General features: G+C 46.6%; 1 protein-coding gene across 1 annotated transcript in view; it reads left to right on the top strand.

Moving 5' to 3' along the window:
• The window catches only part of cdon (cell adhesion associated, oncogene regulated), a 35,156-nt gene that overhangs the window by 7,573 nt on the left and 5,198 nt on the right, over positions 1-22,385 (top strand). Inside the window, exons 2-16 of the mRNA XM_030766477.1 lie at positions 8,253-8,398; positions 8,771-9,049; positions 9,801-9,947; positions 10,269-10,412; positions 10,711-10,998; positions 11,458-11,727; positions 13,121-13,459; positions 15,118-15,407; positions 16,570-16,744; positions 17,328-17,432; positions 17,940-18,158; positions 18,337-18,518; positions 19,847-19,952; positions 21,522-21,644; positions 22,141-22,332. Coding sequence (XP_030622337.1) covers positions 8,320-8,398; positions 8,771-9,049; positions 9,801-9,947; positions 10,269-10,412; positions 10,711-10,998; positions 11,458-11,727; positions 13,121-13,459; positions 15,118-15,407; positions 16,570-16,744; positions 17,328-17,432; positions 17,940-18,158; positions 18,337-18,518; positions 19,847-19,952; positions 21,522-21,644; positions 22,141-22,332 — 2,938 coding nt within the window. The 5' untranslated portion in view covers positions 8,253-8,319. The remainder of the gene's footprint in view (positions 1-8,252; positions 8,399-8,770; positions 9,050-9,800; positions 9,948-10,268; positions 10,413-10,710; positions 10,999-11,457; positions 11,728-13,120; positions 13,460-15,117; positions 15,408-16,569; positions 16,745-17,327; positions 17,433-17,939; positions 18,159-18,336; positions 18,519-19,846; positions 19,953-21,521; positions 21,645-22,140; positions 22,333-22,385) is intronic.

The raw sequence follows: 22,385 nt of genomic DNA, 5'->3' as shown, positions 1-22,385 counted from the left end.
GCAATACATCACTGTCCGAGTCTGTCCTGCACCTCACAGCGAGGTATCCTGGACACATAGAAGAATTCTGGAGGTTTTAGCATTAGACAGGCATGGAAACCAAGAGAAGCATGTTTGTTCTGACCTTACCTTCCCAATTTGTTTTGGGATTTTGAAGACCTGTGAAAAAAAAGGGGGAAAAAAAAAGAAAAAGATTTCTGAGCTGGCGGGAGAAACAGTAGAAATAAACATTTAGACAGCCGAAATAGACTTTTTTGGTCTGGGCTCCGTGTTTGGAGTGCATATTTATTTCAGTCTTCTCACAATTGTACATACAAGGTGGAGAGTTTGCTTTATGTTTGGGCTTTTGAGCGCATTTTTGGAAACTGTTGAGTTATGACCTCTTTGGGCTTGTTTGTTTTTGTTTTATAGTGCTAATTCCTCTCCCCTACTTCTCTCTCTCCCTCCCTCCCACGGAGATAGTTGATGCAACCACACACAGTCAGGAGCTGTGTCTACGTCCGTGTACAGTATATTGTCTGTTTTGCTTGGGCCTGTAGAAAGCAGGGATGTATTTGTATCAGCCTGTGGGACAGAACAAGACACAGGAGGCATAAACACTGCTGAACATTTGCGTTTGGCCTCAAATGTTTGCAAAAGGTTTTGCTCCTTGCAAATATCTGTTTGGAAGTCTTGCTGTCATTTTTGTTTTTGTTTGCCATGACTAGTTTGAATCCCTGCCTTTAATATATTGCTGTACCCTGAGAGTACTTTTGGTCGGAGGCCAAAGACCTATCGGCAGGAGATTGTGCAGAGATCGTTGTGTGGCTGTATGTCCGGCCTTGTTGTCACGGAGACGGAGAAGGTGATGGAATCCAGGATGGCTTGGGGAGGATTGGAGCAGTGAGAGGGAGAGAGACAGTGGGTGAGAGACAGAGAAAGAGGGAGAAAGAGAGAAAGAAGAAGGGGGAGAAAGAAAGAAAGAAAGACAAAGAGAGGTGGAGAAAAAAAGAGAGAAAAGAGAGAGAGAAAGAAAGAAAAGAGAGAGAGAGAGAAAGAGAGAGAAAGAGAGAAAAAGAGACAGGGGGAGAAAAAAAGAGTGAAGGGATGTGTGGGAATCGAAAATGGAAAATCTTGAGTCTGATCCAACTTTTAATCAACGTGGCTACACTGGCCGCTGGCCTATCGTACATGTAATGCGGTAATGGAACAGGCTTAGCTGGACAAATGAGGAATGCTAAGAGAAGAGCACATAGAGAGAGCACTTTTCAAGACTTTGGCAAGGTTGTTTTCTCAGTATTTGTCGTCCCCCATCTCTCCCTCTCTCCCTCCCTCCCTCCCCAAATCCTCCAGGCTCTGCTTCTTCATAGTCTGTGGAATGTGACCGCTCAGCCTCCTCCGGAGGATCTGTCCATCCATCGCTTTGGCAGCTTACTTTGTCCTCTCTCTGTCTCTGTGTCTTCTCTCCAGTGAGTCAGAGGTACTTGGCACTTGTTGCGACTCAGTGTTTCCAGAGTGTCTGTTGAGCAGGCAGATTCTGCTCCTACGTCTCTCTTACAGCAGTTTCTCCTGCTATGCTTCTCCTGTGCTCCTCTACTCCTCTCCTCCACTCCATCTAGGTTATTCCGTCCCGAAGTTTACCTCAGGAGCTCTGAGAAGAAAAATCACCTGCAGGAATGTTTTTTTGAGGAGGCGTAGCAGCAGGGAGTTGCTTTCCCACAATCCTGAATGACTGACGCTTAGCTTGCCAAATGTGCAGAGGCCTTCACGGCGGGTGTAGCAATGGTCCTGCTCTATGGCCAAAGACCCCCGCCACCCTTTTTCCAGCAAGTCCAAGACTCACTATTGAGTTTCGACTCTGGTGGTTAATCCTGCCGTTGGAGAAAGAAAGAAAGAAAATACTGAGAAACAAACTTCTGTACCTCTCCACCTCCCTTCTCATTTTCAGTCTCTCTCCTTCCATTCCCAGGCAAACGAGACATTGGAATAGAACAATCTCCAATTAAGATGGTTCTTGTGTACTGTACTGAGGCAGGGGTCCTCTCCCACCCACCCTCCCGTCTTTCTCTCTCTCTCTCTCTCTCCCTCTCTCTCTCTCTCCCTCTCCCTATGAGTTCTGTTCAAAGTTTGAATCTAAGGCTAAGCAGCCCTGGGGCAGGAATTAGCGTTGTCTCCCAGGTCTGGGTGGTGTTAGAGTGAGAAAGTGTAAGGGGTGTAGGTTTTTGTGTGTGTGTGTGTGTGTGTGTGTGTGTGTGTATGTGTCCTTGGTAAACAGTGCTTTGTTGAATGTGACTGTCTGATCCTAGGGGCCTCTTCTCATTCCTCAACTCCCTCCATCCCTCCCCTTTTCCTTGTCACCCTGGAAGCATCTCTCTCCCCCGCTTTGAGGTCACCCTGTACCTCACTCAGAGAGACTATGCTATTTCCTGTCAACAGAGAGGGGCTGTGTAGACCAGGAGCAGCACAAGTCCTTGAGAACACCGTGGATCCCTCCCCAGGGCCACTTTGATGTGCGCTCTCTCTCACACACACACACACACACACAAGGGTGAGCTCAGTGTACCATTTACAGTGGGAGTACATGGTTTTCACAGTGACTCACACCTTCAGTCTGACTCTACTTCTTCCCTTTGGATCTCTTCAAGACAAAGAGGGAATACATGCCTCACTCCCACCTCTCTACCTCTCTCTCTCTTCCTTTCCCTCCCTTTCACTCTCTCTTTCCCTCCCTCTCCCTCTTGCTCTCTTAATGTGACCCACTGTGCTTTCCAAATCAGGCCGTGCCTTCTCTCCCTCCCTCTTCCTTTCTTTTTTTTTTAAAAATAAAATCTCTTGCTGTCTTTAATCAGAGAGAAAAACAGCCTGGACCAGAGGCCCGGCTCTTTCCATTCATTAAGACTATTCTGCATGGCCTCAGGCTACCTTTTCCTTATTCCTGCTTTTGGACCAATGGGAGCCAATTACAGACCCCCTGCTCTGCCAGTCCTCAGCCTCGCTCCTCTCTGCAGTCTTGGGGCCAGAAGGTTATGCCAAGTGCCCATCAAGTCGTGCCCTTGGTACATGGTAGATCACAAATGGGTTTTCTCACAGTTTTGGCTGGTTTCTGACGGCGCCTGGCATTAGGTTATTTGGAGGGTGTAAGAGCTGACGTTTTTGCCTAACCCCTCCCAGTTCTCTGCTTTCCCCTCACAATAGTTCTCCATTTCCCTGTCACTCCCTCGTTTGGGTTTTCAGTCTTTCTGTCTCCCTGCTTGTCTCTCTGTTTTATTTTTTTCCTCTGCTCTCATCTCACTCTCACTCTCTGCCCCATCTACCTCTCTCTGCCTTGCCTTCCCCTGCCCCCCCCCCCTCCTCTGTCAGAGTGGGGAGTGTGGAATGTCTGTGTTTCAGATCCTCTGTCAGCAGGTAATGGGGCGAGTGCCGACAGGTTTGGGCTATAGCATGAGAAACAACCTCACAGCACAGGTCAGATTAGACCATCTCAAAGACATTCACTTCTTTCTCTCTTTCACTCTCTTTAGGTCCTTCCTTCGTCCTTTTCTTTAGCCTGTCATTTTCCGACTCATCTTCAATGTGCTTTTGGCTTTACGCTCATTCAAAAGAAAAAAAAAGAAATCTTTCATGCTTTCTTCTCATCAAAACACTTCTGTTCAAAGATAGTTAGTAGTTTGTCTATGAACTGAGTCAGCTGTCTGTTGGAGGTGTTTACAGATATCTTCTTTGTCTGCTCGCTTCTCTCGAGTGTTTCACTCTCTCTCTCTCTCTCTCGCCCTCTCTGTTACCAGTTGCGACCTGATTAGGCTCTGCCCTCTGGCTCTCTTAGGCGTTCCTGTGTTGCCTCTTTGTCCCTGTTTACCCAATATGACAGGGGATCTGGGCAGAGGGGCAGATGGCCCCGAGGCAGCGCCTGCAGTGAGGGACTTGTTTTTTTGGGTTCTTAGAGGGGTGCAGGTGCTTGCCGCCCCCCGCCCCTCCCCCCACCTCCTGAGGAGCCTGTTGGAATGTTTATTTCTGTAGGGTGTCATGTCCATAGAAAGCTCCTGGGATCAGACTAGATTGATCATGCTGATCAGTGGCTCAGTGAATCCCTCTCTGGCGTTACCGTGGAGACCGCTGTTTCCTGAACGTTCTAGAATGCCCTATGCTCAGCAGTGGAACTGTGCCAGTTCTTTTATGATTGGCACTGGAAAAGTTATGGAAAAAACAGAGGGATAGATGGCTGGAGAGCCATGTGAATAAACAGATCTTTGCTCACACCTCTTTCTTTCTCCCAAGTAGGAATAAAGATGAAAAACAGAGGAGGAGGAGTGGCTCCACCTCTGTCAAACTGATATGACTGTGTAGTGGAGTTCGTAAACTGTCCACTTGTCTCAGGGATGGCATAAAAAGCAGATTCTTTGTCTCGCTACATTCCTTGCGATGCTCTCTTTTCTTATTCTCTCTCTCTATCTCTCTCTCTTTTTGTTTGCCTGTGAAAGTCCACATAATGAGGCATAAGTGCAAAAGCAGAGTGGAATATGGGGAAGGATGAGTGGTGTGTGTTTCCATCGTCATAGAGCCAGTGGCCCATCAGAGGGAATACACTGGTCACAGATCAGTATCTGGAAGACTGCTGGAGAGAAAGATAGGCTCTCTTAAATTTATCCAGCCGAGTCAGCTTGACCTCTTTATACCCACACACCTCCCTTAATCATGATTAATCAGGATCATTTTTCGCTCAGTCCTCTAGTTGTTATGGTAACAAGGGTGTGACTTGAGAAAATGTCATTTCTCTTGTTCCTGCTGTAGCGATTTAATTTCAGCGCAGCCCAGAGTCATCTAAGTCAGCACCATGTGCATGCACTGCTCCCTTTGTTGATTGGCAAAGGTATGTGCCACAAAGACCACTCAAATACCCTCTAAAGTTGCATTTATGGACAAGACATCAAACCAATACAGATTACCAATGCTGTGATGTTTGGCTACAGCGCAGGCAGTGTAACTATCCTTCAGATGTTGTATAGAATGTCTAATAGACTTTACTGTATGTAATACACTCTTGTATCAGATGTATTTCCTATCATTTGTCTTGTATGATGTGTCCAAAGTTAGGAAAAGAAGACTCATCTGTCCTGCGACAGGGGACTTCCCTCTCTCTGAAAAGGTGTGTCCCAATGTCACTCAGTACCCTGTGTTCCAACTCTGACAGGTTCAGCTGATCCTTACTGTTGTCTGTCTGTCTATCTGTCTTTCTCCCTGCCTGTCTGTCTTTCTCTTTGTGTCTGTCTGTTTGTCTCCTGTCTGTCTGTCTGTCTACCTTTGTTCCTCTGTCTGTCTGTCTGTCTGCCCGTGGCGTGATGCCCGCCAGCATGCATGTCTTCAGTGGAGGATACAAGATATTGCTGGGGCGGTATCTGTCTCTTTGAGCGTGGTATAGAGGCGGATGTGAGAAGAAAGAGAGACAGGAGAGATAAAAAGAGAAAAAAAAGAGGAGCAAAGCCTCTGTTGTGTTTCCTCGTCTTGCCAGATCTCTCTGCGAGATAAGGAGACAGTTAAGAAATGGGCCAGCCTGGCTGGGAATTCTCTCACAGGGAAGAGAAGAGGTTAAAACGCCTCGCCACTCATCCAGTCGGTGCCATGGCTCTGGTTTCTCTTCGGTCGTTGATTCACCATCAAGAGTCAAGTTGCCCATCTCTGGCTCTGTTTGTGTGTAATTTTTGTGTGAGGTGGTCGGTTACTATTATAATTATATATGATTATTCTTTGAGGGAGAGAGAGAGAGAGAGAGAGAGAGAGAGAGAGAGAGAGAGAGAGAGAGAGAGAGAGAGAGAGAGAGAGAGAGAGAGAGAGAGAGAGAGAGAGAGGCAGGTAGATGGTTTGCAGTGATGGCATGGGGCCGAACTCACAGGGCTTGTCAAGACTCGCGAGGCAGAGGAAACTCTACTCTCTGACTCGTGGATCCCTCAAAGACCTTTTCTCTTGTGTTGTTTGTGGGCTGTTGGAGCGATTTTATGTTAGAGGCGAAATATTAATTCACATTGATCTGTGCAGGCAAGTCTTAAAATAAGAAAAAAAACCAAAACTGCACATGCAGTGTGTGCACGCACACGCACCCACACACACACACATACACACATGCATACATTCATTCACAAACAAACATACATTTTAATCTTTGCGTTGCATGACGGGAAAGATAGTGTGTTAGCCTGTCAGTGGTCATCCTGGTTTGGTTTTCAAGGACATCAGATGCTTCCTGCAGTGACATGGTACCTCCGTGTGATGTGTGTGTCAAGAGTGTGTGTGTCAAGAGTGTGTGTATCAGAATGGCTGATAGAGGCACAGGCTGCTCACCCTCTAATCCATTTTTCTTTTGGGGGGTGGGGGGGGGGGGGGGGGGGGGGTTGTTCCCCCAAAAGAGGCTGGTCCAGACACCCGCTGACTCTCTGCTCCTGAATGACCTCTGACCTTGGGGTGAGAGGGGGCGTTAGCAGGAGGCTGAGAGAGTTTATTATTTCCTGTGTTTCCTCCTCTGTCTTCCTCTGAGACGTGCCTGTGGAGGAGGGGTGTATGTGTGTGTGTGTGTGTGTGTGTGAAGTACTCTTCAGTATAATATTCAAGTCTCTTGAGAGTTCATTGAAAACCAGCACAATAAAGTTCATTGTGTATAGTGAATGGTTAGTAGTTTAGTGCTCATAAAAAAACAGACAGACAGACAAACAAACAAACAGTCTGCTTGTTTCTCCATATGAAGATGCTTGCTATTTATTTTTCCATATGAACACGCTTGCTGCCAATATCATGTCTTTAGAGACTTGAGCTCTCATCTTCAAGGGTGTGTGAACTGATCCACATCTAATGGTGATCCTCTTTAGTTGGAAGACAGGAAATGAAAGAAATTGACAGGAACTCAAAGGTGTATAGATTACATCACCATGCTGGGAAAGGCTTACGCTGAACAAAGGTAAAAATGTGTGTGTGTGTGTGTGTGTGTGTGTGAGAGTCTGTGTGCGTGTGTGTGTGTGTGTGTGTGCGTGTGCTCAGTGTTGAGCTCCACTGCCCCCACCCCCAGGCCCTCACCTCTTTAATTTTCCCCAGTAGAGTGGCTGTGTCCAGCGGGCAGATATGGTGTCAGGCTGGGTACTCAGCCCTGGAGAGGCCATGGTGCTGCTGGCGTGAATGTCACAGCTGGGCTGCTATTGTCCCCCCAGCCTCTCGCCTCCAAACCCACGGCTACACACCCAGGCCCCTCTGATCAAAGCCCCTCCGGATTACCCCGGCCCAGCAAGGGAGTGCAGGAGGGAAAAAGAGGAGGAGGTCTTCAAAAGGACGAGAGGAATGCTCCTAATTACGCTCCCTTCTTCCACTGCTTTTCTGTCTCGACCCCCTTTTTTTGCCTTGTCTCATCTGTGTGTGTGTGTGTGTGTGTGTGTGTGTGTGGCTGAACTTCAGGCTACAGTGATCATGTGAGGGTGCGACACACTGTGTGAGGAGAACTGATATGAAGAGTGGACAGGCGAGAGGTCTCTGTAATGGCAGGTTCATTCGTGAGGAGGTGGAGGAGGAGGGGGGAAAGGGCTTGAGAGAGAATGAAATAGAGGGGTCTAAGAGAGAGGGGGGGGTTTGGGGAGCTGAGGTTGAGGAATTCCAGTCTGTGTGGAGACGCTCCCAGTGGGGATCTTGGTGGGGGTTGGAGTGGATTTGTTGGGGCGGTGGAGACAGAGGTTTCTCACCGTGGGGATGGCGAGCTGAGATCAAGGAGTGTGTAAGAGGATGTGTCACCAAGATTATTGGGAACGTCGCTGAGGGATTAGCAGCGGGCAGGCACATTCAGGGGGAGGCGTAGGCCAGGTCTCGGAGGGGTGGACAGGAAGGTGATGCTGGTCTCCTGTCAAAAAAAAACAAAAAACCCTAAAAACTGTCCACTTATTTGGTACCGGCAGAGAAGTGCCACTTCTTTCTTTGACAAGGGATTGCATCATTCTGTTTCTTTGCTTTTTTTTGCTTCATTTTGTTTTTAATCATTTGTGGATTTAATTTGGAGGGAGGCATTCTTTCTGTACGTACACCAAATCCATTTCAGCCTCTCGCAGTATTGAAAAAATTCCTAGTATTAATATACTGAAATAGAAGGCCATAAACACATGCCCGCAGCCTTTAAACTGTTTAACGAAGTCTAAATGTCTCAGATAATTAATGTCAGGCCAAGAGTCTTTCTCTGTATCTGGACATGCAGAATGTAGAGGCGTTATGATGAGTTCATGATGGTTGATCTCTCTCTCTCTCTGTGGTAGGTGTGCTGTGTGTGTGGAGGCAGTGTGTGTGAGGCCTCTGGCTGGCAGGCGGAGGTGAAGGAACACCATGGACGGAGGGCTGCGGGTGCTGAGAGTTCTGTCCACCGTGCTTTGTCTCTGTCATAGCCCCCTCTTCAGCTGCTCCTGTGAGTATTCTCAGAGAGGGACAGGGGACCTGTAACTAACATCTCCTCTCCTAATGTTCCTTTACAGTAACTTGAGAAAGAAAAACATTTTTCACATTGTCATTTAAACCCATGAGTCATTTAACCCAATTAGTTTTATGTTATCTCAGTCAACAAGCCAACTTATGAATCTATGTCTTATATTAAAGATGAAGAAATTACTAAAGGCTTAATGAATGAATCATCTCTCTCTCTCTCTCTCTCTCTCTCTCTTTTCTTCCTCATTCACATTGTCTTTCTTCCTGCCTACCTGCTGTACTCTTTCTCTGTTTGTACTTTACATCCTTGTTCACTCTTCATCACCCTATTAATCCCCCCCCCCCCCGGCTGTAGTTGCGTTGTCTCTGTCATTCCGTTCAGAGCCGGTCTCTGTGGTGGAGAAGCAGAGTGGTACGGTGGTGTTACGCTGTGCTGTGCGGCCTGCGTCGGCCAAGCTGACTTGGCTGTTTGAGGGCCAGGCCGTGGATCCCGGCTCTCTGCCCGGAGTGGAGCTGCAACCCGGATCGCTCACTCTGCCCTCCTTACAGCCCCACCATGCTGGTACCTACCAGTGCCTGGCACACTCAGACACAGCGGCCATCATCAGTCGCCACGCACGTGTAGCCATCGCAGGTAGGTGGTTCACTCTCTCACACACACACACACACACACACACTCAAAAACATTATGGTGCCATTCACTGTAATATACTGTATCCACTCAGTACTGTTAATGGCACAGCTACACACTCTATCTCTGTTTCTGTGGCTGTGTTTTTTGCTCTGTCTCTCTTTTTCTCTGTTTCCCTCTCTCTCTCTGTCTCTTTTTCTCTCTTTCTCCCTGTCTCTGTCTCTGTTGCTCTGTGGAACACTGATGCATATCTGAAAGAGTACATGGAAATGCAGGTACATTGCTGTTATCACAGACACACGCACACACACACATTAAAGGGGTTGGCTTTGGTAAGCGTGGCCCCCGGCATGGTGAGAATAGACGGCCTTGGCTGAGCTGTGTTTAAGCACACGGGGAGAAGAAGGGAGAGGAAACGGTCGTGGGTTTTTTCCTCCCCACTGGCTCATTTCCAGACCTCTCTTCAGCAGTATCCTTAATGAGCCCCGGGCCTTCCTGTAGACCACAGCGGACTGATGCAAGGGGGGGCCATATCGGACGCAACACTTAGCATGAGATCGTAAGCTTGATCGGTGGTCCAGATAAAAATTGTATTGTTCTCCTTTTACAAACATACTTGAATGGAATGTGGCACGCTCCAGCACAAACAGTCTACTGACTGGAGCCAGAGGAGGAGAGTGGAGACCTGGTGCTGCTGTTTGATCAGGCCTGCTTCTCTCGCCCTAAGCCAACCAAATCTCTGTGCTTGTTGTAGATATCAAGGAGTTTGAGGAGACGCACAGACGTGTACTGGTGGTAAAGGAGGGAGACACCGCCCTCATCCAGTGTTCGCTCCCCCGCAGCAACCCCACCGCCCGACCACGGTACCGCGTGCGAGGGAAATGGTTGGATGAGTCCACAGGTCGGTCTATGCTACAGATAGACGTCAACATGACGCTCGATTTGACACAAAGCAAATTTCAAAGCAAAGCAGATTTCACAGTTGTTCTCCTCTCTTCAGCAGCCTAACTCTAGGCATAGATTTGTAGATATCTAGACGTTTCCTGATCATAACATGCAAGAATCATGTGATAATCTGTTCTATCCTATAAACTGTTCATACACAATAACAATTTAAAAGGCCTTCTCTTTTGTGTGTATGTGAGAGGAGATCCCACAGATGGGAATGTTGTGTGTGTGTGTATCTGTTTTTTTTAAACATATCTTTGTGTTCATTTTTCAGAAGAGTTCTTAATCCTGCCATCTGGGAACCTGCAGATCGTCTCGGTCTCGCGGGATCACCAGGGCTCGTATAAATGCGGTGCCTATAACCCAGTGAGCCGGGAGAGCAGGAGCGAGGCTCATGGCACTAAACTGGTAGTCAGAGGTGAGGCCAAGAGGGGGCGTTTCCGGTGAAACAGAAGTGGAAAGAACATTCTTTTTTATTGTTTCAGAGTGAAACTGGCAGTAATCCCCATGTTCAAGTGAAGCGTTGTTGTTGTTGTTTTTTTTCTCCAACAAAATCAGCACATTCACATGTTAAAACTTTTCTGTGTTATTGCTATAGTTATTGAAACTGTTTTGTTCTCTGTTTGAACCTGCAGCCGCATGTAAATCTGTTGAAAGATGGTTTTTAGTTTTATATTCTTGTTATCTGAAACTATACTCTCTCTTTCCACCTGTAGATTCGGATGGTTCGTCCCCTGTGGGAATAGTCTACCCTCTCATACCTGTAAACCTAACAGTGGAACATTCCCACTCCCTCACCCTGGAGTGTGTGCTGTCAGGAAACTCTCCAACAGTCCGATGGCTGAAGGATGGCAAAGAGCTGGCCCTGGGTTCAGGTCGCACACTGTTGCATAGCAACCTGGTGTTGAACAAGGTTGGTGCGAGTGATGGAGGACACTACGCTTGCTCTGTTCAGACAGAGGAGGGCACAGCGATCAGTGCCAACTACACGGTGAACATCCTTGGTGAGTTCAGTCTGCGTAGCACCTCAGACAGAGCTTTTAGGAGATAATGGTTCAGGAGAAGATACACGATGGGCAAAAAAATGTGAAGAGGTGGAAAGAAAAACACAGTGTTGTTTTGATTAGGCTTGCTGGATGAATTAGTTATCATGATGTCATGTTTATTTAGAGGAGATGCTGGTTTCAGTCAGTTTTTTATTGCTTTGTCAGCACAGCAGAGTCAAGATGTGCTGCACACACATCAACTAATAACCTTAGTCTCACTTTCAACCAAATCATTTTTGTTTGTTTTTTTTCAAAGGCAAAAACCAATTGTTTGTTTCAAATGTAAAGGCTTAATCCTAATGCTGTGGGGAAGAAATAATAATAAAAAAAAAATGTTCACAGTTTTCACCTTTTGTCATGATTTTCCAATACAGTAAAGTCTAATTCCCCCCCGCCCCCCATCTCTCTCTCTCTCAGAGTCTGTGACTGTGACAAAGCGTTTGGCTGATCGGGCTATGGTGCTTGGTTCTTCCGTAAGCTTCACCTGTGCTGCCAGAGGAAACCCCTCCCCCAGCATCACCTGGCTGTTCAACTCCTCCCCTCTCACGCCCTCATCTCGCATACAAATCTCTGGCTCCTCCCTTCGCATCTCTGTGGTAACGCTGCAGGATCAGGGCATGTACCAGTGTTTGTTCGACAATGGGATTGGCTCGGCACAATCAGCTGGCAGACTCAGCGTCCAGTCAGGTCAGAGATCCAGTAAAGAGATTGAATGTGTATTTTAATATATTTTGACCCTAAATGGGACTCCTTTTTGCACTGTATTGAGGTACAGCTTTCTGGTTGAGGTTACCAGTAGCTAATGCACAGGACTGAAGAAGTGTAAGGATTTGAAAGCCAGAGAGGGGAAAGTTACAGGGATGTTTTACTTACAGTTGTGTACTGAAAAAAGGCTTTAAGTAGTTGGTGCTTGGAGTTAGTCCTCTTCTGTCATGAAGATTTGAAGTGGTGTGATCTTAGTGGCACAGAGAACTCTCGAGGGAGATTTCTTTTTGTTTAGCTAGCTCCTCCATTGATGACATAAATACGGCACTCAGTCGCCTAAGCAATACTGTACAGGTCAGAGTATTGTAGCTTTTCAGCAGAGATGGTTTCGATAAAAGAGAAAGCTAGCTCAGCTGTCCAGTAAAGAACTGAATCTCTATAGATAATAGCACGTAGCTTGATTCACGGCCCTGAGTAAATTTACGCTGCGTGTGTCCGTCTAATGACATTAGAATCCAGTATAAAGCAGGCGTGAATTCGCTCACTAGTTCCTGTCTGAAAACGGCTGGTGGGTCAGTACAGTTAAGAGTTAAATGGGTGTGCTGCCGCGGCGGTGCTCGGGGGGCCGGCGGGAGAAGGCAAGGGAGGTTTGGCGAGGCTGTGAGAGCGAGCTTTGTGCGCGCCGTTGGGGATAAAACCCTGGGACAGCGGAATGTGAGGAGTAGCTAAGGTTATGACGAGGACCAGACCACCCAGCCGTCAACATCACACACAGTCCGCCTTATATTTATTAACACTCGGCCTCCCGGCGCTCGCGCTAACACACACGCACACACCCGCCATACCTCAACTTTAGCTCCCTCCCGTTTAATGTAAGATTGATAAGGCAAGAGATACGCAGTCCTCATCTTCAAATAAATTTCGCAAGGTGGGGGTTGTTTTCAAATGTTGTGCTCTTTCAGCGAGGATTTTTTCCCCCATTTTTTCTTTTTTCCTGGCATGAGAAAGACGGGAGATTTATTTTCCACTGATAAAATGCAGGTCAGTTTGAAAGAGCGTCTGTGTTTAGGTTGAAAGTAAGATAGTGAATTAGATACAGGAGCAAAGACATTTTGAGCTTAAATCAGCACTCTGGCTGAACTGGACGGAGTTAGAGCTGCTTGGAACGATGTTTTATTTCATGTCACTTTGTTATGTATAAGGGAGTTACCTTTGCGTAGGAGCCGATAAGACTGTTTGTGCCTGTTTGCGAAGGTTACTGTGTTCGTTACTCTTCTGTGGTGTTTCTTTCATATTTACTGCTCCTTTGTCTTTGTTTCTGAAGACCTGAGTTGAGTGCAGATTAAAGTATTTTTACTCTAATCTCACTTTTTAGGTGAGAACTCCCAGCCGGTGATTTTGTCTCCACCAGCGAGCGGTACCTATCAGGAAGGTGACACAGTGACGTTATCTTGCAATGCTAGCGGTAACCCGCTACCCGACATTCGGTGGTCCAACTCTGAAGGTCTTATTGCTACTCACCCTGCGTTACTGCTCCAGCCCCCAAAAGCCCAAGCAAGGACCCCCAGTGACAATCCTCCCTACCTCACCATGTCCCGACCTGGGAGCAGTACACTCTACATTCAAGCCGTTAGCGCAGCCCATGCTGGAAAGTACATCTGTGAGGCGTCGAACGAAATGGGCTCGGCGCAGGCGGAGGCTCTCCTAACTGTGGGTGAGTGTTATGGTCCAATTTAAAGAGTTGTTTTACTCAGAGTGTTTTTACTTTCCTTTTTTTAATCTCTGTTGGGACGAATGTTGCTGTGAGGTATTGCTGTAGTTACACTCTGGGCAGGTAAGAGAGTTTTTACCGTGCCGTATTATGCACTTTGCAAGAAGTGGAAAACCAGTCAGTTGTGAGTTGATGGGGAAACGAAAGCAAAAGTCGTGTGAAGGGAAAAAATGAAGTACTTAAATAACTTTTAGTGTAACTCCCTGAGGAGAAATGTAGAATTATTCACACGTGAGTCAAAGGTGAGAGGGAGACAGATGGAGAGAGTGAGAGTGAGAGAGAGAGACAGAGAGATGAAAGGAGGAAAAAGTACAAGATCACTCAAATAACTTTTAGCCGACCGTAATTTTCACTCTGCAAAACATTGATCACAGCTACAAGACAGAGTTTTCAACTAAAACAAAACAAAGGTACCGTTTTTTCACCATCCTCAGAGAGAAATGGGAGAATGGACTCAGAGAGAGGAGAAGACAGAGAGCTGTACAGCCGCTGGAGTCAGGCTATCATTCTCTGTGGTATTTTAATGGTGGAGGTGTGGTGTAAGAGGCAGTTGGCCCTGGGCCCGGAATAAGCTCTAGTGTTACCGGCTCAGGGCCTGTTTATGTTGTAAAATAAACCTTGTGCCACACACACCTTACATTAACAAAAAAAATGGGTTCAGAGTGTCCCTCCAGCTCTTCCTCAACACCAAAGTTCTCGCATCTCCACATTTCTCCCTCCAGCTCTTCCTCAACACCAAAGTTCTCACATCTCCACACCTCTCCCTCCAGCTCTTCCTCAACACCAAAGTTCTCACATCTCCACATCTCTCCCTCCAGCTTAAAAACACTACATTACCCTCAGCCTGTAAGCGGTCTGTCCACAAGGACAGGGGGGCCCACACACACACGCTCACACACACACACACACACACACGTGCGCGCATGCACGCACTCACCACACACACCGTGTCCTCTGCAAAAAATTCCATCGGTCAGCTGCCAAGCCGGTGTCGATGGTAATAAGGTTCTTGGCTTGTGTAGTTTCCCAGGTGGACCATCCTGGCGTTGAGCAGAGGTTTTAATGAAAAAAACAAACAAAGCATTATTATGTAGCGCTGGGCAGGTTGCAGGCTCTGGCCTGTTTCCTTATGCAGAATCGAAAGCTTCTTCCCAGTGCAAAAGTTTCCAGCATGCCCTGCCCGCTGGCCAGGCCTGGGTTAACGCTGCACAGACACCTCCACACGGGCCTCCCACGGCATGATGGGAATTTGCAGCATTGCTGTTTGGGCAGTGATTTCCTGAGTTGAGCATACAGATAGACTTTTTCCAAAATTATTTTAACTTCTGATGGATAATTTGAATGCAGGAGCACGTTGCCTAGTGTTAGTGTGTGCTAACGATCCAAATCAAACAAACGTTTCAGGGAAGCCCTGTATTCAGCTTGTATACTAAAATAAAACAAAAAGATAATTTTCCTCAAGAGAAGTTATAAATTTTAATGGATGATGAGGCAAGCCCTAGGCTTTTAAAGGAGACAACAGATTATCCAGGATTTGTGAATATTTTCCTGAAACTTTTTCTTTTTTCGGAACTCTAAGCTGAAAACTTTTATTTTGACAGAATACCTGACAAGTTCCACGGTGGGTGTCGCCATGGAAATGCAGCCTTCCGTGAACCCCTTCCAGAGCGATGAAGGCGATGAATTGTTCTTGTCCATGGAGCAGGTGGGTAAGGTGTTTGGAGACACTGTGGCTCCTCCCACTGAGAGGATGAGTGACAGGCCTGTACCCGAGGCACCAATCATCATTAGCCAGCCTCAGACACAGCATCCTAACACATACGACCTGGAGTGGAGGGCGGGGCGAGACTGGGGCAGTCCAATCAACGCCTACTTTGTCAAATACCGTAAGGTGAGTGACAGAAAGCACAAACATGACTCTGCTCATGTTTACTAGTATTGTTGTAATTCAGTTTAATGTCTATTGATGCCGTTGTCACAAAGCACCTTTATGGGATAGATGTTAGAGGGAAAGACATTGACACCATGCTTGTATGTCACAATGTAAAAACCAGTTTAAAAACGTCAAATTTATGCAGATATCTATTGTATATCCAGTAACTGGAGTTTTACAAATACCTTGACTAATCAGTGACATTCTTTTCTCGTTTCATATTAACTCGAGTGGACCAGGGTACTCCTTAGCTTAGTACTGTTAGTACTAAGTGCAACTTAGTACTGTCGTTTGCAAAAAGCGATGACCGTACGGATTTGATTTGATTTTGACCGCCTGACGGCTTTCGTTTCTTTGGTCCATTACGTTTTCACACCACATCATGTCACATCAAACACACTGTCAAACTTTGAGGATTTTTCTGGTCACACCCATCATTTTTTTTTCTTCCCCTAACCATCGTTCAAGAGCCTCACAAGAATACAGCATGAGGGTATAGCACAGAACCAGAACCATCTGATCCAGACCCAGCGATAAAAAATGGGCCAGCAGGCACTTACAAACACACAGGGACTTGTTGAAGGCCTCATCATTTCCTCTTTAAAAGCGCCGGGTTTGGGTCAATAATGAGCTCGCTTGGCCCATAAAACAAAACAAAAAAATAAATAAATAAAAAATGAAGGCACTCTAGTTCAGATGGTGTTGGCAGTGGAATCACACTGGCCTAGGAACAAGTGACACAAGTTTCTCACAGCACTCCTGTCTGAGAGAGAGAGAGAGAGATCGAGAGAGAGCCAGAGAGAGACTAACAAGCACATTTCACTCCTTTTGTTGTAAGAGTTCTGGTATGGCGCTTCACATATTGTGACTCTGTTTTTCTTCACAATACAGCTGTCATAAGCTTTTGTGTGAGTGTGGGTGTTTGAGTAATACACTGAATGTCTACCATCACTCAGTAATTGTGTGTGTTTGCTTTTGTGTATGTCTAAACAGAGAGAGTGTATAACTCAGTTGTCCTGTGTGTGCGTGTGTGCGCGCGCGCGCGCGCGCGTGTGTGTGTGTGTGTGTGTGTGTGTGTGTGTGTGTGTGTGTGTGTGCGTGTGCGTGTGTGTGTGCATAGGTGGATGAGATGGGAAACGTGGTTGGCGACTGGCAGACGGTTCGTGTTCCTGGCAGCGAGAAATCTTTGCCTCTCTCTGAGCTGGAGCCGTCCAGTCTGTACGAGGTGCTGATGGTGGCACGCAGCGCTGCAGGGGAGGGACAGCCCGCCATGCTCACCTTCCGCACGGGCAAGGGTCAGTACCGCACGACTCTATGCTGTGGTACAGCTGAGTACACTGTACGGAGTAGATTACAATTTAGTACTGAAATGAACACTGCAGCACACTGGAGTCAGTACAGAAGAGAAAGAAACAACACGCAGCATGCTACAGAACTGGATAACACACAACAAGTAACAGAAAATTTCAGAGCATTTCAGAAGAGCACAGTACAACAAAACATAACACAACACAACACAGCTGCACACAATACAGCTCATAATGACACACAATACAACACACAACAACATGTCACGCCACGCCACAACACTACAAGATACAAAACAACACAGTGCAAAGCAACACAGCACAACACAAAACAACAAGGCAAAACACCAGTTAAGAGCACAGCACAGCATAGAGCGACACAGGCAAGCAGTGAGAGCAGAACAGGGCACAGGACAGAATCCTGTGAAGGCATGTAGTGTTAACTGACACAGAATGTTTACTTAACAATACCCCACAATGACACAGCTACTGCCCACAATGTGTAAGTAACTTTCTCATGACTCATAGCACTGCTCTGAGAGAAATCTCTCTCTTTCTCTCTCATACGCAGAAAAAACACCATCCACCAATAAGAACACATCTAAGGGACCTCTACCTGAGCCTCCTGAGGAAAAATCCAGCAACACACACTTCGGAGTGGTCAGACATGACAAACGTGAGAATTTCTGCAAGCAACCATTCAACCCTGTCTCTGTAGAACTGCGTTTCATCTATTTATGAGTCTCTTTGACTGTCACCTGAATTTTTGTCCAAATTGCATGTGAAAGATCACTCACCTAGTTTTGTGAACATGCTTTCTCATATCGGGGACATAAGTTAGGAGGTGTGTTTGTTGACCCGGTGAGGTTCCTAACTGAGTCAGGCAGCCCAAATCAGTCTTTTTTTTACTAACACTCTGTCACATATTCTCTCTCTCTCTCTCTTCTCTCTGCTTGCCTGTTTGTGTCTGTGGCTAAGAGCCCAGTCAGTAAGTACACACTCTACTCCGGCATGCTTTTCTCTACTACCCCGTTCTTATTGTGTTGTCTTTCTTACAATGGATCAGGAGATTGCAGATCCTGCCAAACATGTTTGTTGTTTCATCCTTTTCAGACAAAAAATAGAGAACTTGTATTTTAGCTTGCTAAAGTTCGTCTTCTTTTTTTTTCCCCTTAAATTTTAGCTATTATATCTCCTGTCCCTGAGGCTCCAGACCGACCTACTGTTTCCATGGCGACTGAGAGTTCTGTGTATGTCACATGGATCCCACGGGCCAATGGGGGCTCTCCAATCACAGCATTCCGCGTTGAATACAAACAGGGACGCAGTGGTGATTGGTTGGTTGCTGCTGACAACATCTCCCCACTTAAACTGTCTGTAGAGGTGCGCAACCTTGAACCAGGTGAGTGAATACACACACACACACACACACACACACACACACTAAAGCTGTTTTAGATAATGGTTGAGTAATGTTAGGCTTCATTATTTATAAATTTCGATTTAAGTTACGATTTTCAGATTTATTTTATTTTATATGTTGTTGTTTAAAATATTGTGAAACCTCTTTGGGTGCTCAGGCTCCTTGTACCGGTTCCGTGTGGTGGCTCTGAATATGTATGGGCCTAGTCCCCACAGCGTCCCCTCCAGACCGTACCAGGTCACGGCATCTAGTCCACCCTTTTCCACACGCCCTGTGGCTGGGCCACACATCTCCTCTACTGACGCTGTCAGTGACACCCAGATCATCATCCGCTGGACTGTGAGTACTGCACCGTATCACACACATACATAATCACATTACACACACCACACACACACACACACATTACTCATATACACACACTATTCACATACACTCACACTATACACACACTCACAGACACGTGCGCACACACACACACACACACTCGCACATTAATTTGCATAAACACACAGAAATGTAGCGTGCATTCATCTGTAAACTCATCCAAAAGTTTACAAACCCTCACAGACGGTTAAGGGTGTCCCAAACTTCAGACTGAAAGTTTACCGTCTGCATGAATATTTTTATCCATACAAGGCAGTATTGGTGCTTTTGAAAGCAGGTACCTTTTCCCTGCCAGTGTTTCATTTTAGAGGTATTCTCTACCTAAAGTGTATGTTTAATTCCAATGATTTACTCAATAAACGTTTATTGCCCAGTAAGTCATACACACTTGTGAAAACCTCAGTGCAGCTCTGAGACACCTCAGATGAAGCTTTCCGTGCTGCGCGGTGTTGAGTCTGTTTAAATGCATAATTGCATTCCAGGGTCTGTGTGAAATGAAAATGCAAGTGTGTAACGTTGATAGTTGTGTGTTAATGCCTCAACCAGCTCCAGTTCTCCCTCACTTAACGGCTGTGTATTCTATAGCCTCTCTTTTTCATGCTGAACGCAGAAAGGGAGAGCTCCAGTCCTCGCGTCAACCAACAGTTCTCAGCTTTTACACTGTCCATCACTCAGACCAACTACTACTCAATCACTACAACTTAGCCCTCTTTTCATCTTTATTCGTCTGTGTTTTAGTACGTTTTAGTCTTTATTAGCTCCTCGGCTGGTCCACTAAATACCATTTCCAGATGTTGCCCTCTGTGTTCTTTCCTTTTTTTCTCTCTCTCTCTCTCTGTTTGACTCGGCTGGTCTCAGGACAGGGATGCTCAGTCGTGCCTCTCATTGGCCAGTTGTGGCCTGATTAGACTCCTCTAACAGGGCCAGATTAGGAGGCCCTGGTCTTCATAGGGCTATGGAATCCCAAACAAGTGCAGGGTCTATTTTTAGAGAACAGCCGTGAGAGGCGGGGAACAGCTTTTTGAACCAGGGATGGACGGAGGAGAGTGTTTGAGGAAGAATGTTGAGTCTGTCAGCATAAATCAGTCACAAACGCATTCCATATCTGTTCAGCTCCACTAGTATTCTTTTGATGTTCAGAAAAGAGTGCGTTCAGTTTGCCCGTCAGGGGTTGTTAACCTTAACGCAGGTGGTGGACTTGAATACAGTGAACTGTGCTGAACTTTCTCTTTTTCTCCCCCCATTTCTCTCTCTCCATCTCTTTTGTTTTGCTCTTGCAGTACACCCCTTCCAGTAACAACAACACACCCATCCAAGGTTTCTACATCTACTACAGGCCCACGGACAGTGATAACGACAGTGATTACAAGAGGGACGTGGTGGAAGGTAAGAGCTTTCCTGCCTCCTCCGTTTCCTTTCTGTGTTCTGATTGGTGAGGCCACGTGTTTGTCAGCAGTCGTAAGAGGCTCCGGATGCGGGGGATTTGCTGACTGGGGGCGGGGAGGGGTGGAGCGGATGGGTGGATGGTTTTCGAGAGGGGGGGAGTTGATTGTGTTGATTGATGAAGAGCGAGGGCTGGGCGAGGGGTAAAGGGGGCGGGCGTAAAATGTGTTTTTCATAAATGACTGCCTCACTAATGGGCCTTGAACTGAAACTCTAGAGCGGCAGTCAGAGGAAGGGCTCAGGTTGCCCAGAGGAATGCTAAAAGCCATCCACAACTTTATCCCTCCCCCCGCCTCACTCCCTCCACCCGTCCGGTCCCTTGCTCCTCAGACCTCTTCACCTCCAGAGGACCCCAGGGCTGCTGGTCTGTCAGAGCCACATGCCTGCCCAGGGTCGTCTGCCCTAGATAAAACAACCACGCACTTCGCAAAACTCGGCAGCTATCTGCATGTGTCCGTCTGTGTTTGTGTGTATGTGAGTGTGTCTGTGTCTGTGTGTGAGTGTGAATGTGTGTGTGTTAGAGAGAGAGACATGGAAAGATATGGGTCACATGAGAGAGAGTGTGATTTTTAGTGTGTGTGTGTGTGTAGGTGTTCATGCATGTGTGTGATGTAAGAATGTTTTATATTTTGTGGTGTGTTTGTGTGTGCAATTGTAAGGTTGTTGGCATGGTTTTTTTTGTATGTGTGTGTGTTGGTGTGGGTCTGTATTTTGTTTTGTGTATGTGTGTGTGTGTGTGTGTGTGTGTGTTCTGTGCCCCAGTGAAAGATGACTCTGGAGAACTGTAAACATTCACACAGAGTGAGCAGGTTCATTCTCACTCCATCAATTAAACTGCTTTACTCCTGTACCCTGGGACCCAAACTGCCTGTGCACTGTTAACTCTGGGTTTATGTGTTCTTATTTATCAGTCTGTTTTTATGTGTGTATGGTTGTGGTATGAGTGTATATCTTTCAACAGCATGCCTGTGTGTGTGTGTGTGTGGATGTGTGTGTGTGTGTATAGGTGCATAGGCATGTGTATGTGTCTGTAGGTGTGTATTTGTGTGTGTGTGTAAAGGTGTGTGCGTGCGCGTGTGTTTATGTGTATGTATTTGTATGTGTTGGTATTTGTGTGTGTGTGTGTGTGTGTGTGTAGGTGTATAGGTATGTGTGTGTGAGTGTGTGTGTGTGTGTGCCTGCCTGCCTGCGTGAGTGTGATGGGCTGTGTAGTGTTGTATGCTTTGAATGTATGTGCTCTGGGAGTCCTGGAGTAAAGCCAGAACAAACATTAACTCACCATATAAGGAGCCTGTTTGGAGTAAAGCAACTGTCTAAATCCTCAGGAGACTGAGAGAGAGAGAGAGAGAGAGAGAGAGCGCGGGTGAGAGAAAAACGAGAAGGGTAACAGACCAATGCCGTTTAGAGGAACAAAACACACTTTGAGCAACACTTGCCAACCCCTCTTCTCCCAACCCAAACATATGATATCAGCCTCACTTTGGTCCTTTTTCCTCCCGGACCCTCCCACAGGCATGAAACACTGGCACCTGATTGGCCAGCTGCAGCCCGAGACTTCCTACGACATAAAGATGCAGTGCTTTAATGACGGCGGAGAGAGTGAATACAGTAACGTCATGATCTGCGAGACCAAAGGTGAGTCCCTCCCTGTGGAATCACAGGCTTTACAGACACACTGCCATAAAACGGCTCAGGAGTAATTACAGCATACACATCTCAGGCACTTTTACGAGGGCGGAGACAAAGACGTGCATTGTGTTGCACCACCGACGAATCTCACCATACAGACTCATATGTGCAAGCAGATGTCTATCCAAACAAAAACTCGAATGGAAAGAAAAACTCTGTGTAACTGTATTTGTGAACAATAATGATAATTTCACTTACCAGAGTCAAATGGAAGTACACCTTGGGCGGTTTTGATTTATAACGTCATCTAGTTTCTCTCTTTCTCTGGTTGTAATATCAATGTTTTGATGTGAAATGACACCCATTTACATAACCTCAAGTATGGGCACATATTTCTAGGTTCTTGCAATGAATAGCTCAGGTTTATGTATTTCCTTATATTTTTTCCTTTCTTTCCCTTATTCTCTCTCTTTCTCTCTTTTTCCTCTGTTTGTCTGCATAGCTCGCCAGCCACCCGGTGTGCCAAGCCAGAGAACCATCACCCCCCCAGGTCCGTACCCGCCTGACCCCCCCTCGTCCCCGGGTGGGCTTCTCTACGTGATTGTGGGCTGTGTTCTGGGTGTGATGGTACTCATCCTCTTCGCCTTCATTGTCATGTGTCTGTGGAGGAACCGCCAGCAAAACAGCATTCACAGTGAGTACACCAACAGAACAACGACTGTTACATCCTCCAACAGATCCATGGCC

The sequence above is a fragment of the Chanos chanos genome, chromosome 2 (assembly GCF_902362185.1).
Source record: "Chanos chanos chromosome 2, fChaCha1.1, whole genome shotgun sequence".
Taxonomy (NCBI): Eukaryota; Metazoa; Chordata; class Actinopteri; order Gonorynchiformes; family Chanidae; genus Chanos; species Chanos chanos.
Note: the sequence above shows the minus strand (reverse complement) of the source record. Positions and strands in the feature narration are given on the sequence as shown.